The sequence below is a fragment of the Phyllopteryx taeniolatus genome, chromosome 7, assembly GCF_024500385.1.
Source record: "Phyllopteryx taeniolatus isolate TA_2022b chromosome 7, UOR_Ptae_1.2, whole genome shotgun sequence".
Classification (NCBI taxonomy): domain Eukaryota; kingdom Metazoa; phylum Chordata; class Actinopteri; order Syngnathiformes; family Syngnathidae; genus Phyllopteryx; species Phyllopteryx taeniolatus.
Window position 1 is genome coordinate 1,570,001 of NC_084508.1, and position 16,266 is coordinate 1,586,266.

The following is a 16,266-nucleotide window of genomic DNA, read 5'->3' on the forward strand; positions in this document are numbered from 1 at the left end:
ACTGTCCCCGATGTCCACGCGATGTTGCAGAGGCGTGTCAACCAGGACACCACCACAACATCTCTTCAAAAGTCAATTGTGTGTATTCTACATTGGTATAGTATAGTTACAAAATTCCTTCACAGTGATGAGATACATGAGTAGATAAAGTATGAGTTTTCAAAAAGTCATAAATTAGTTTTAAATCTTTAAATCTGTAAGATGACATTCTATTAAGGTTCACATTGTGTGTTCACTTATGAGGCTGTGATGCACCCTAGTACTTAGTTTTGACACTGCAGTTTTGCAGAGGTATTTTTCGCCTCCCGCGTGGCCATTTGCATAGCACATGTGCCATCTTGCACAATGTAGTATGAAGTAGAAAAATGGTACAAGATGACAAAAAAATTGACACACAAATGTTTCAACAATGACGTAGAGATGATCGTGGCCTTCAGGAGGCATCCTTCGCCACAGCTGCCCCTCACGCTGTCCAACTGCCCTGTGTCAACTGTTGAGACCTTCAAGTTCCTGGGAATTAAAGTCTCTCAGGACCTGAAGTGGGAGACCAACATCAACTCAATCCTCAAAATGACCCAGCAGAGGATGTACTTCCTGCGGATTCTGGGGAGCACAGCCTGCCACAGGAGCTGTTGAGGCAGTTCTACACAGCAGTCATCGAATCAGTCCTGTATTCATCCATGCTTCTATATCAATGAAAAATGGTGTACCGATGCCACGGAGCTCAGCACACACTGCAGCCCAGATTTGGAGTCTCTGTTATTGAACTGTAAGCCATTCTACTCATCGCGTGAGTTCCCATCTTTCATTCTCACCGGTGTTTACATTCCTCCTCAAGATCACATAAATGCCCCACTGCTAATGCTCACGGAACAAGTAAACAAAATTGAAAAAAAAAAATAAAAAAAAAAAACACCCAGACTCACCCCTCATTATTCTCGGGGACTTTAACAAAGCTAAACTCAACCACGAACACCCTAAATACAAGCAGCACATCGACTGTCCTCCCAGGGAAAAAACATTTTAGACCACTGCGCTAAATAACGCATATCGTGCAATACCTCGTGCAGCCCTGGACTCGTCTGATCACTGCTTAATCCACTTAATACCAACATACAGGAAAAAACTTAAATGCACGAAGCCTACAGTGAAAACAGTGAAAAAGTGTAGTCCCATTTCTACTAAAAGCTTGGTTCTGTTTCATATATCGTCATTTATTTATTTTAAATTGTAAAAGGACCCAAAGGTTCTCATAGCAGTTTTAGCACACTGTTGTTGTACAAGTTGTAATAGTACAACAAGGCGCTTTGGCTTAGAAAACATTCTATAGGCATAAGATGGATAAGTACAGTATGCTTAATGGCAGTGATTCTTAACCTTAAGATCTGGGCCGCATTGTTGATTTTGTTGGAAGATTTTTGTCATGGTCAATGACCTTTTTATTCTGACGAGATGAGGACGACATAAAAATGTATTTCCGGGGACTAAGACGATGAAATGTATTAACATTTTTGTCAATGAATAAAAACAAGATGCAAATGCCTGCCATCCATGAGATTCAATCAGAACTAATTTTGTTTCAAGAGGCAGGAGAAGTTGATGAGAACCAATCAGAACAACGTGATAAGGAAGTAACGTAAACCAGATTGCGATTAAATCCAGCAGCCACGAGCATAAACCTATTGTAGCGATTATGGATGAAATAAGAATTGTGCTTGATTTAGAAGGAAACAATGAGTTGGACGCGGCGCCTGTGTCACTTCTGGGGTTATCGTAATTTTAAATTACAGCGTTATAAATCAAGATATGTGATATATATGAGGGGCACCACGTCATATTTTTACAAGTTTAACTTGAGGCGAAATGACGACAAACCTTTTTAATCAGTCTCTTATCGGAAGGTGGCTACACTTTAGAAACTTTGAGTTCTTGACTTTCCAGAGGTTTCATTCCGAACCCAATCACTTAATCCACTTAATACCAACATACAGGGAAAAACTTAAATGCACGAAGCCTACAGTGAAAACAGTGAAAAAGTGGACCAATGAAGCAAAGATGGAACTTCAAAGCTGTTTAGACTGCACAGGACTGGAGTGTGTTTGAAAATTCAGCTGACAGCCTGGATGAATATACGGACACTGTTACATCCTATATCAGTTTCTGTGAAGAGGTGTGTGTACCAACAAAGTCATTTTGCACGTTCAATAACAACAAGCCGTGGTTCACTGCCAAACTTATGTTACTTCGCCAGGGTAAAGAGGACGAATACTGAAGTTGTGATAGGGCCCTGTATAATCACGTCAGAAACCAGCTGACTAAAGAAATTAACATCGCAAAGAGAAATTATGCAGTAAAGTTCGAAAGGCAGTTTACCGCTAACAACTCTAAATCACTCTGCCATGCATTACAATCACTAACCAATTATAAGCGACCAACCCCCCAAGCTGAGAACAATAAAAGACTAGCTGACGACTTGAACACTTTCTACTGCAGATTTACTGATTTACTGCAGGACACTTTCACACCCCACACCCATCCAGCCACACCACTGACCACCATCACACCTCTGACTTCTGAATTGACCCTCCACGAGCAGCATGTGAGACGCATCTTCAAATAACAAAATTAAAGTGGCAGGCCCAGACCTTGTGTACCCATCCTGCCTCAAAGTCTGCGCGGACCAGCTTGCTCCAGTCTTCACTCAGATCTTCAATAGATCTCTGGAACTGTGCGAAGTACCATCCTGTTTTAAATGCTCCACCATCATCCCAGTCCCCAAGAAACCAGCAATCTTGGGTCTTAATGACTACAGGCCTGTTGCCCTGACATCTGTGGTCATGAACGTCTCGTGCTAGACCACCTCAAGAGCGCCACAGGTCCCCTGCTGGACCTGCAGTTTGCCTGCCGAGCAACCAGGTCTGCGGATGATGGTGTCAACATGGGACTGCACTTCATCCTAGAACACCTCGACAGGGGACCTACGCAAGGATCCTGTTTGTGGACTTCAGCTCTGCGTTCAACACCATCATCCCCGAACTCCTCTCCACCAAGCTTCTCCAGCTCAGCGTCTCGCCTGCTATCTGCCAGTGGATTTACATCTTCCTGACGGGAGTAGCTGAGGCTGGGGGACACCACCTCATCGACACGCACCACCAGAACTGGGGCGCCCCAAGGTTGTGTCCTCTCTCCGCTGCTCTTCTCTCTCTTCACGAACGACTGCACCTCAACGCAGCCGGCTGTCAAACTCCTGAAGTTTGCAGACAACACCACAGTCATCGGCCTCATCAGAGAGGATGAGTTTGCGTATCGACAGGAAGTGGAGCGGCTGGAGCTGTGGTGGGGCCGACACAACCTGGAGCTGAACACGTTCAAGACTGTAGAGATGATCGTGGACTTCAGGATGCATCCTTCACCACAGCTGCCCCTCATGCTGTCCAACTGTCCTGTGTCAACCGTCGAGACCTTCAACTTCCTGGGAATTACAGTTTCTCAGGGAGTGGGAGATCAACATCAACTCCATCCTCAAAAAGGCCCAGCAGTGGATGTACTTCATTCGGCTTCTGAGAAAGCACAGCCTGCCACAGGAGCTGTTGAGGCAGTTCTACACAGCAGTCATCGAATCAGTCCTGTGTTCTTCCATCAAAGTCGGGTTTGGTGTTGCTACAAAAAAGGACAAACTCCGACTGTAATTGAGAATCAAAATTGCTGAAAATATTGTCGGTACCCTCCTACCCACCCTTGAAGACTTGCACTCTGCCAGAAATAAGACAAGAGCATGCAAAATCCTCTTGGACCCTCTACAGCCTGGTCACCATCTCTTCCAGCTCCTTCCCACAGGTAGGCGCTACCGAACAATGCAAACTAAAATAAGCAGACATTCCAAAAGCTTCTTCCCTCTTGTCATTTAATTGCTAGAGGCTAAGTGACTCTTCATAGTGTGTTTTTATGTCTCAAAATTATTTTTTTGTCAAAACAGGGAACAGGCCCAGGGGTCGCACTAATAGTCACTTTAAACTGCATCAATTTCTTGAAGTCTCTGCGCCCTTTGCACAATGGTCATTGCACCGGACTCTTGTTCTCGTCATTTCAAACTGCTCTAATTGCTAGAGGACTGTACCGGCATTACCACACATTACTGGTACCCTTTTTTACTGGTACATGACTGTTTTTTATGTCTTTATGTCTCAAAAGTATTCTCTGTGTGGCTCCAACTTCCCGAGACAAATTCCTTGTGTGTTTTTGACATACTTGGCAAATAAAGATGATTCTGATTCAGAACGAAGTCAGGTTTGGCACTGCCACAAAAAAGGACAATCTCTGACTTGTACTCTCACACATAGAATAATTGTTTAAACTTTGGTCATGGCAGATCGGTTGCTTATCGTTCAATGAAACATTTCATACTGTAGGATTTCGAATCACGAGGAACAGTTCTCAAAATCTTGCAGAGGACCTGTAAAACTGACAATAGTGACACAGACACCAAGGCATACATTTGGAATATTTCTACAGAGTTCGTAAGATATCAAAACGGACATTTTATCTTCGGTTAACAAGTTCGGGCTTGCAGTTCCTCTCAATGCCAGTGGGTGGCCCCTTACATGCATGTTTGAATATTAACCAAATAGTCTTCTTGGAGGGACGGTCCCTCAACCTTTTGGTCGGGGAAGGAGTCTTTTGAAGCCAGGAATCAAGATTTGATGGGAAGCTGCTAATTAGGTTAAGGTCCACTTGACGTACACCAGTCATTCTCCTAGTGGCCATCTCACAGCAGGGCAGCATGGAGGAATGGGGTTATTAAGTGGTTGGGAGTCCCTGTGGCACCTCCAATTGCGGGAGCATGTCCGCTACAGTGGGGAAAAATAAAACCTCTCTCCATTCTGCTCTTCAGCCCAGTGTAGAGGACCTCCTGTTGCCTGTGAAAGTGCCTTACCGTTTGGTTTCCCCCACCAATCAGTCATGTGGCCAGACCAGTGCCACAGCTCAGACCCTCGGGCAGGGTCTTGAACTCCGGGAGAGTTATAAACTCTGTTTTAACCTGTTAAAAGAAATTCTATGCATGTCGTGTCACCTATGTTTATTAAATAAACCTTAGATACCGGGGTGGGAGCCTATGGGCCGTTACATTCTCCTGCAGGTACCTCTCAGCGAGTTTCCTGATCCCGTGGTGGGATGGTACGCTCCTGGCAGTAAAAACTGGTAGTGGTGGATTTGCGATGGCAGAGGGGTGTCAATTGCCATGTTGTGTTAAGTTGCTGTGCCTGTACTGCAGAGTTATGATGTAGCGTTGCCACCTGCTGGTCCTCTTTCACATGAAATTGTCAAAAGTATTTTTGTTATTTACTCCTCTGCCTCCTTAAAACGTTCTGCAGAAAGTCATTCCTGGGTTCTCTACATGCTTAGTATTACAGTAACGTTTTCTCCTGATCCGGACCTCCGCAATGGCGAACAAACAAAAACAGATCACGTGATCGAAAGTTATCTATACAAACAGTACACACATCGCTGACGCGGAATCCTACATCTCCAAAACAATAATTTTTCAGGAAACCCAAAAAAAAAAAAAAAAAATACGTTGAGAAAAAAAAAAAAAAAAAAAAAAGGGAAAAAGAGCAGGCCATAATAAACACTTTGAATTAGTCAATAATTAGTAAGAATATTGGATCCATGTGAGGAATGACTCATAGTACACAGTTTGGTCCATAAATATTGGGAAATTGACAAGTCTCACCTTTTTGGCTCTAAACACCACCACAATGGATTTGAAATGAAACGATGTGCTTTAACTGCAGACTGTGTTATAATTTGAGGACCTTTCCATGCAAATCACGTGAACTGTGTAGGAATTACAACAGTTTAAAACCTTCACCTTGTCCCCCCCCCCCCCCAAGAAGACATTTTTTATATCCATTTTGCAGCAACCGTTTCACTTTATCACTCACTACTTAAATATGCCCTGCTGTGGTTCTGACAGTGCAAATTAAACTTGACAAAAAAAACTTATGAAGGCAGAAGACTAGGGGAGGGGTTAAGAACATTTAAAGTATTTTAAATACTTTGTAGTGGAAATGTCACCTCATAGGAAACAAAAATAAAACAACAACACTAGAAAAATATAAATACTCACAGCAATGATATCCAGTGTGTTGTCACAAACTTTACGGATCTCTGCATTGTTATCATGCATCAGGTCGATGAGGTATGTTGGGGCTTCTTAAAAGTCAAGACTCAAGGAAAAGCTATTTGAAGCTAGCAGGAAATCTATGCATCAAATTGGAAACAAATATCAGCAGAGCATTTTCTAATGAGCAAAAGGATACGTGTGTCGTTGATGATAACGTCTCTGGTAGCTTTGTGGAAGACCATTTGATAGAAAACATAGACAATTTGACAGACAAATTCATCATCCACCTGTTGGGCTGCGGCAGAAAAAGGATGCATGGTTGTAAATGGCTGCAACTGTTTATGATGCAACGTTGGGAGAACCAACAAGGAACGGTTAATATAAGGTAGTGGTTGGTGCTTGAAATATCAGCATAGAGTGGAACCTCGATGGAACGGACTAATAGGGGCCGGGGTCCAATATAGTAGAATGTCCGTTACATTAAAGCTCGTTTTTTTTTAGGGCATATGCACCCATATTACTGTACAGTACAAAATTATTGGATTGTAGGTTTTTTGTGGCCTAAAACGCCCAGTACAGTACAAAGATATTGTAAATAAATAGAAAAAAAGCTTGAAAATCTTTTGAGAGTTTCACATTTTATCCAAACTTACCACACCAAGGTGCTTGGTCATGATGACATTGTTGACGTAAAATACTCATCATAGGAACTAGTGTGCTTCCTAGTTCCAAATCTGTTGCCAAAAGCAAACAGCTTGACAAAAGAAGTTTACTGCACCAAAAATAGCACGTTCCAAACTCCAGAGACTTGTGTTTCACATTCTTCATAGTTAACACTGCCGCCTTGCCGCTCTCTTACGCTGCGCTCTATGCACAATAGACAGTAGATATAGCAACCTGTCGTTGCGATCACGTGGGCTCTGCATGCCCTCCGGGCACTGCTGGATAGAAGTGGTGGAGCGGGGCATGGGATGGACTGCTTGTAAAAGAGTGGTCAAATCTGAGATTTTAGATCCAGTCCAATCCAATCCGATATGATTTTTTTTGCTGACATTGGACCGAAATCTGATCTCAACGATCGGATCCCGACATCCCTATTAATTAGCACCCTTTATAAAAGTGGGGAAGAAATTCAGAATAGCTCACTCACCGCCACATTTTCAGAAGGAGCCAGATTAAAAATTAACTTTTTTTCCCCACCCTTGATAGGTTAGGGTTAGGAGGCAGAGACAACTATTTGTACACAAGCAATGAATAAGTCACGTTTCCATACTATGTCCCCTTGGTAAATGGACTGCACTGACATTGCGCTTGAGCTACACTATCACAGTGAAAGCGCTTTACAAAGCCTCACATTCATCCATTTAATGGTCGACTGCTGCCATGCAAGGTGCTGCCAGGCCCACTGGGAGCAAATTATGTTTCAGAGTCTTGCCCGAGGACACTTCAACATGCAGACAGTCGGAGCCGGGATTCGAACCAGCTAACCTTCAATCACTGGACGACCCGCTCTGCCTACTGAGCCGCAGTCGCCTTTAAGAAACAAAATCTTGGCTCATTGAATATCAATGCTGAAATCCTGTTTTTCCAGCTTTTAATGTTTTCTTAACTGAAAGCTGAAGAAGCATTAATAATTAGTAAGAGTTCTCACCGTTGAGCAGTTCAATGAGAGCAGGAATGATGCCAGACTTTGCAAGCATGGCTGCACAAGAGTCATCCATGGACACCGTCCCAATCAAGATGACCACCTCTAGAATTAAATCATCTTCAGCAGCACCTGACAACAAAGGGTAAAATCATAGACTTAGTCTGATGGTACATTTGAGCCTTCAGGAAAAAAAAGTGGGTCAGTAGTCCCATTTCTACTAAAAGCTTGGTTCTGTTTCGTCATTTATTTATTTTAAATTGTAAAAGGACCCAAATGTTCTCATAGCAGTTTTAGCACACTGTTGTTGTACAAGTTGTAATAGTACAACAAGGCGCTTTGGTGTAGAAAACATTCTATAGGCATAAGATGGATAAGTACAGTATGCTTAATGGCAGTGATTCTTAACCTTAAGATCTGGGCCGCATTGTTGATTTTGTTGGAAGATTTTTGTCATGGTCAAGGACCTTTTTATTCTGACAAAGACGAGACGATGACGACATAAAAATTTATTTCCGGGGACTAAGACGATGAAATGTATTAACATTTTTGTCAATGAATAAAAACGAGATGCAAATGCCTGCCATCCATGAGATTCAATCAGAACTAATTTTGTTTCAAGAGGCAGCAGAAGTTGATGAGAACCAATCAGAACAACGTGATAAGGAAGTAACATAAACCAGATTGAGATTAAATCCAGCAGCCACGAGCATAAACCTATTGTAGAGATTATGGATGAAATAAGAATTGTGCTTAATTTAGAAGGAAACAATGAGTTGGACGCGGCGCCTGTGTCACTTCCGGGGTTATCGTAATTTTAAATTACAGCGTTATAAATCAAGATATGTGATATATATGAGGGGCACCACATCATATTTTTACAAGTTTAACGAGGCGAAATGACGACAAACCTTTTTAATCAGTCTCTTATCGGAAGGTGGCTACACTTTAGAAACTTTGAGTTCTTGACTATCCAGAGGTTTCGTTCCGAACCCAGTCACACGAAACAATGATGCAAGTGGTGAATTTTATAGAAAATGTAATAATAAACGGGTTTCTACAGGATAAAACACAGACAAACACAAAACAAACAAGGTACAGACGAACATTGGTGAAGGAAGGGATTCGTGACGTGAGATTAGCAGAATGGGCATGTCATGAATGCATATAGCTGAGGACTCCTGTTCTCGTTAATTTAAACCCAAATATGCACTAATCCGTTCTTTTAGTAGACCGCAATGTTGGATTTACGTGTCTGGAACATGTTTGAGGCTGGCGATTCAAGCTCCCAAGTGTTCGGCCGGCCCAGTCCGCACTGGGAATAGGTGGATTTGACGGAAGGGAGGAAGAAAAAGGAGAGGAAAAGCAGGAGGCCAAAGTGTTCCCAGCCAGGACGTCTCTCTGGTGTCTCTGTTTGCCAGACATTCGGAGTGGGCGTGTTGCGTCCGACTCCGTTCCCTCGGACTGATCTCGGGCCCACAAGCAGGGTAGCTCGGAGCGCTTGCAGGAGGATCTACAGCCGGGGATCATCCGATGTGTCCTTGCCACCTCGGGTGAGGTGGGCGTCCTGCCTGGCCCACTCGTCGGCGAGTTGGTCGGGGTGAGACCAAAGGAAGACTTCTCCACCAAAACTCCCAAAAACCTCTCTACTCGACAAAACGGGGGTTTACTCCCCCGCCCTCCTTTTCTACCACCTACGCGAACACCGAGGGCTGGATTGCCTTTTGGCGTCATTTTTCATTTTAGGATTATTTTGTGGTCTAAAACCAGTGGAATAAAAGATTAATTATTGGATTTATGATAACGAGACCATTTCCTCACCCTGCATTGTTCCACGCACATCCACTTTCAAACCTGTAATGAATGTTTCAAAAGTTGTGTGGTGTGGAGGACATTACTATTTTCCATGTGACATTTGTGGTGTGGGGTGGAACGTTCCATCTGGTTCAGTTAACAACATATTCAACGTTAGACATTCAAGTTTGCAGCAATACAGTCACTAGTGGCGTTCATGTAAAGTTCCTAAAATATTAACTCCCAGTCTAGTCACAGACTGTCTTATGAACCCATGTCTGTAGTGTCGTCCCGTCGCCAGTGGGTGTCACTGTTGCCTGTTCCAACTCCCAAGTGGTGGTACTCAACAGAGTGGATGTGCCTTTGTTGGTGCGCTCCTTTGACTGTCGAGGAGTTAATTAACTTAGCGTCCGGGGGTGAACTCGGCATCCTTGGGTCTCCGCTTTGAAGCGCCAGGCAGCCGTGATTCACTTAGCGTTGGCATGGCAAAGCAAATGTCTGTGTCTTGTTTTTGATGGTTTATGGCGTTGATTCGTTTAGAGTCTGCGTGTGACGTTACGTCTCACCAGCCTCTCTCGTCTACCTCGGCGGGGAGCGGCGGTAGTGCGAGGATGAGGTGCTGCGTGGCATCTTTTGCGTGGCATGTCCGCTACACTATTTAAACATAACTGCATCTGAAATCTACGGCCGTGAGTGCACGAGAACGCAGGTTTAAAAACACAACCAACTGGAACTGACAATTACAATCCACTAATTCTGAATAACTACGTTATCTATGGCCACGAGTGCAGTAGAACGCAGTGGGGGAGACATGAATAATTGTTTATACTGTTCATAAAACAAGTTGTCATTGTGTCGCTCTATTTGTCCACAGACACCCCACATTAGTTTTTACTAAATTCTGTATTCTATTGTTAAATATTTCTGAATAGTTTCTGAACAGTTTCCGAAGGCATAATTAATGCACAGTTTTTGGGGTGTGAGCTTTGAATGAAACTCCAGCTCAATAACAACATGACGGGAGCTGAAGTACAGTGGCAAAAAGAGGCCTTATGTGCATATATGGAGGAAAATAAAGCTGATGTTAAAAGGACAACCCTGTAGCCATACTTGCATTTCAATGATTTCAAAAGCACAGGCATGATGGAATTACAGTTTATGCAATTTTTTTATTTTATTTTTTGCAATAATGCCACTATTGATTTTACAATTTTACGGGTAAATAAATTTGATCTGAAAAACTTGGATCCATGTCTGTGTGTGAAGTGCATACCTTACCGTTCTTGAACACATTCGTAGGATTTTCATTTCATCTTGGTTAGTGGTTCCAAACATTTTATACTAAGTACCACCCATAAAAATACTTACTCTTCAAGTGCTGCCATTATGACCAATATTAAAATACACAAGTGTACTAGGCCTAAATGCACATAAAAATATAGGAGTTGCATTTAATGTTGTAAACCACTGCAACATGCAAGCATGGTGTGAACATTAACACTGTGCTTGAATATGGAATAAACTGTACTTAAATGATTTAATTAAAAAAAATTATTGCACACAAATATTTCAGTTCTAAAATATAAATTTTAATGTACTGAATTTAAGTTAATACAACTATTATTTATTTTACTGGATTAAAAAAGAAGCTTAAACCACTAACATTGTGCACATTTAATTCAGCGATTCCTTCATGTAACATTGGAGGGAGGCCACATATCACTGATGTTACTTGTATCACATTTTGAGCACCTCTGATCTAGGTGAATGTAATTACTTTTAGAAATTGAAGGCAAAGTTATGTTACACTTTACAGTGCTGTGAAAAAGTATTTGGCCCCTTTTCAGATTCTTATTTTTTGGCAGTTTTCCCACTTTAATGTTTAAGATCATCAAACAAATGTAAATATCATTCAAAGACAAACCCAAGTTAAGCGAAAATCCAGTTTTTAAAATGGTGATTTTATTTTATTCGGGGAAAAAAATATTCCAAGCTACCTGGCCCTGTGTGAAAAAGTAATTGCCCCCTAAACCTAACAACTGGTTGGGCAGCAGCAACAACAGAAATCAAGCCTTTTCTATAACTGACATTGAGTCTTTTGACATATCTGTGGAGCTATTTTGATCCACTCTTCCTTGCAGAATTGTTTTAATTCAGCAACACCGGAGGTTTTTCGAGCATGAACGGCTTTTTTAAGGTCATGCCACAGCATTTCAATCGGATTCAATTCCGGACTTTGACTACGCCACAAACCTTTTTTTTTTTTTTTTTTTTTTAAAAACCCCCCCAAAAAAACATTCAGGAGTTGCTGGTATACAATCCCAATTCCAATGAATTTGGGACATTGTGTTAAAAATGAATAAAAACAGAATACAATGATTTGGAAATCATGGTCAACCCATACAACAAATGTTCCCTTTTCTTTGTTTGGCATCTTGACACAACAGTGAAGTCTCAAACAATTTTACATGTTTTAATTGAACCAATCTGAAAAACTGAACCATTTTAGCGGTTATGTTTGTTCATAACCTTTATGATTTATTTCATAATGGGCTTTCTCCCTCTTAAACTTCCATGCAGTCTCTCTTTCTCTCTCTCCCCTGCTTAGTTCTCCTCATCTCGGTCTGGGCTGCAGTCAGTGACTGTTGCCTGAGATGCTGATTTGATTGGCTGAAGGACAGTTCCTCACTACCGTAAAGCCGGTAATGCTGCGCACTGCATGTCTTAAATCATAATCTTTCTTTTTTGGCTACGGTGTGGGTCCGCATGGGACTGCTTCTTGGTCCGGACCCGGAGCCTTATAGCCTACATTGTAGGCTATAATGACTGCCCACAACGCGCTGTGCAGCATATGGCAGGCTGTGTGTGTGTGTGTGCGCTGACGCATGACACGCGCACACACACATGCAGGCGCGCGCGCACACACACACTGAAAGGTTACATTGTGTAATATAAAACGAAGCTGCTATTGTTCCAATTTGTAAGCTCTTTGTATCTTTGGATTATTGTTACTTTGTAGGTAAGCTTTCAAATGTCAGAAAATTGAGAAAACCCATATTTTTCAACCGATATCGATCACCTGAAAATCACTTGATCGACCCAGATTTCCGCTCACGTGTTCTGATCGGGACATCCCTAGTTTGAAAATTGAATATCTTGTCTTTGTAGGACATTCACTGGAATAAAGGTTGAAAAGGATTTGCAAATCATTGTCTTCTGTTTTTATTTCCATTTTACGCAACGTCCCAATTCACTGGAATTGGGGTTTGTACATTTGTAAAGTAAAAATGGGCTCAATGGTCAAAAATGTTAAGAACCCTTTGTCTATAATGTGAGAATGGAACACAATCATACCTGGTTTAAGTCTGTCTTTCAGGTAGGGCACCAAGTTGTACTCTTTAAGAACCAGTGCCCAGTCCAGGTCAGGAATGGTCAGATTTGCAAGTGTTCCGAGACACTCAATCACATATTCTTCATCGTTTTCCAGGCTAATCTGAGCTGCCAAGTCTCCAACATGGTCCTATCATTCAGCAGAAAAGGCATGTAGATCAACAAATTATTTATTACCTTGGGATTGAGGAAAGAATGCTTTATTCATTCTGTAAAGGAAAACAAGTTGTCACAGCAGCAAGATTTACAGACAGCGGCTAAAATTCGTTTTAACACGTCACCATTTTTCTCATTAAATATATTTCCAAAGGTGCTATTGACACTACATTTTCACCAGATGTTGGGAACAACCCAAGTAATCCATGCATACAAAGAAAATAGAACAAATAAGATCAGAAATTAAGTTGTGTGTAATTATGTGAAATGACACAGGGAAAGAGTATTCAACAAATGAAGAAAGGGAGGTGCAAAAGGCATGGAAAGATAAGACAACACGTATAATCTGTACCACCAATCCAGATCCTTGTCAGTGCAAATCAATATCAGAGGGTTAAGTCCTAATTTATGGCCCACAAAAAGGTCTCACTGCCAAGGTGTGAGTCAAGACACATCTCATGATGGGTAAGAGCGGAGAGCTGTCTCTAGGCCATCGCAAACTAATTGTTGCAAAACATAATGATGGCAGTGGTTACAGCATATCTAAGATTCTGAACGTTCCAGTGAGCACGGTTGGGGTCGTACTACGTAAGTGGAAAGCCAATCATACCTCCATAAATTTGCCTCGATCAGGTGCACCTCGCAAGATTTCTGACAGAGGGGTGGAAAGAACCCGTCCTTGAGCCGTCACCTTATCGTGGTGGGGGGGTTTGTGTGTCCCAATGATCCTAGGAGCTAAGTTGTCTGGGGCTTTATGCCCGTGGCAGGGTCACCCATGACAAACAGGTCCTAGGTGAGGGACCAGACAAAGCTGAGCTGTCAACTGATCACCACCTGGTGTTGAGTTGGCTCCGATGGAGGAAAATGCTGGTCCGACGTGGCAGGCCCAAACGTATTGTGAGGGTCTTCTGGGAATGTCTGACGGAATCCCACCGCCGACAGAACTTTGCTCAGGTGGGGGACATCGAGTCCAAGTGGACCATGTTCCAGGTCTCCATTGCTGAGGCGCCCGACTGGCGCTGTGGCCGTAGGGTTGTCGGTGCCTGTCGTGGTGGCAATCCCCGAACCCGTTGGTGGACACCAACGGTGAGAAGGAGTCCTATCGGGCCTTTTTGGCCTGTGGAACTCCTGAGGCAGCTGATGGGTACCGGCTGGCCAAGCGGAATATAGCTTTGGTGGTCGCTGAAGCAAAAACTCGGCATGGGAGGAGTTCGGTGAGGCCATGGAGAAAGACTTCCGGACGTTTTGCGGAAATTCTGGTCCACCATCTGGCGTCTCAGGAGGGGGAAGCAGTGCCCCGTCAATACTGTGTATAGTGGGGATGGGGCGCTGCTGACCTTGACTCGGGACGTTGTGAGCCGGTGGGGAGAATACTTCGAAGACCTCTTCAATTCCACCGACACGCCTTCCCATGAGGGAGCAGTCTCTGGGTTCTCTGAGGCGGGCTCACCTATCTCTGGGGTTGAGGTCACCGAGGTGGTTAAAAAGCTCCTCGGTGGCACTTGGCACCAGGACACCCTTTGCCGCAGTTCGATGATCGACTTTGTGGTTGTGTCATCGGACTTGCGGCCGCATGTCTTGGACACTCGGGTGAAGAGAGGGGCGGAACTGTCAATTGATCACCACCTGATTCTGTTCATAACTTTTATGGAGTTCAAGTATCTTGGGGTCTTGTTCACGAGAGAGGGAAGAATGGAACGGGAGATCGACAGGCGGATCAGTGCAGCGTCTGCAGTGATGCGGACTTTGTATCGATCTGTTGTGGTAAAGAAGGAGCTAAGCCGGAAGGCGAAGCTCTCGATTTACCAGTCGATCTACGTTCCTACCCTCACCTATGGTCACGAGCTGTGGGTCGTGACCGAAAGAACAAGATCCCGGATACAGGCGGCCGAAAAGCGTTTCCTCCGCATGGTGTCCGGGCTCTCCCTTAGAGATAGGGTGAGAAGCTCGGTCATCCGGGAGGATCTCAGAGTAGAGCTGCTGCTCCTCCACATCGAGAAGAGCCACATGAGGTGGCTGGGGCATCTGATTCGGATGCCTCCTGGACGCCTCCCTGGTGAGGTGTTCCGGGCACGTCCCACCGGGAGGAGACCCCGGGGACGACCCAGGACACGCTGTGGAGACTAGATCTTTCGGCTGGCCTGGGAACACCTCGGGAACCCCCCGCAAGAGTTGGACGAAGTGGATGGGGAGAGGGAAGTCTGGGCGTCCCTGCTAAAGCTACTGCCCCCCTGACCCGACCTCGGATAAGCGGTATAAGATAGATGGATGGAAAAGTTTATTTATTTCCATAATTCCATTCAAAAAGTTACATTTTCATAGATTATAGATTCAGGGCCCACAATTTAAACTATTTCAAGTATTTATCTGTTTATTTTTACATAATTTGGGCTTCCAGCTCATAAAACGCACAAATCTGGAATTTAAAAAATTTGAATACTGTGAAGAAATCAGCCAAATTTTGCAGCCATAAATGTTTCAAACCGAGTGTCACACACTAATCACCTCCTAAACTCAAAGCTCCTGCACAGGTTTCCCCAGGTGTCATTGAATTGCTTCAGTTTGGTTCAATTTTCTCAGTTGGGTTCAATATAGGCAAGGCTGTAGACTTGACAACTGTCCAGAAGACCATCATTGATACCCTCCATAGGATGTGTAAGCCACAAAAGTTCAAAGGTCAGGAGGCTGGCTGTTCACAGAGTGCTGTGTCCAAGCATATCAATGGAAGAACAAAATGTGGCAGGAGAGATGCAACAGCAAAAGAGATGGCCGTGGGCTTCGGGGGGGTGATCAAACAGAGAAGATTCAAGAATTAGCAGAGATCCGCCGGGTGGCCATTTGTCGGGGCACCTCGGTGGGGCCGGCGGGACTGTCCTGGGTCCCTCGGTGTGGGACATGTCCCGTCCACCGGGCTGCTCTCGGGTGGACCCCTGGGCCCGATCCCGTCCCTGGATTGATTGGGTGGGGTCCTCAGCATCCACGGTGCAGGCAGAGCAATTACAGGACACTTCTGTCAGTCTTTGTGCATGCGAAACGGTGTCAATTCACACACCCCTGGGACTCTTTCGCTGGGTGTGGGGCTACTCACTTTTTGCGACAAATCACTCATGAATATGCAAATTGCTTGGGTATCCTCTCACTCACACTCTATAGACTT

General features: G+C 43.8%; 1 protein-coding gene across 2 annotated transcripts in view; it reads right to left on the reverse strand.

The window, feature by feature from the left end:
- kifap3a (kinesin-associated protein 3a) overlaps positions 1 to 16,266 on the reverse strand; it is a 98,638-nt gene that overhangs the window by 11,927 nt on the left and 70,445 nt on the right. For both annotated transcript variants that reach the window (XM_061779134.1, XM_061779135.1), the window contains 4 exons: positions 12,918 to 13,083; positions 7,776 to 7,901; positions 6,321 to 6,419; positions 6,128 to 6,213 (listed from right to left, as the gene is read on the reverse strand). In XM_061779134.1, the coding sequence (XP_061635118.1) occupies positions 6,128 to 6,213; positions 6,321 to 6,419; positions 7,776 to 7,901; positions 12,918 to 13,083 (477 nt within the window). The remainder of the gene's footprint in view (positions 1 to 6,127; positions 6,214 to 6,320; positions 6,420 to 7,775; positions 7,902 to 12,917; positions 13,084 to 16,266) is intronic.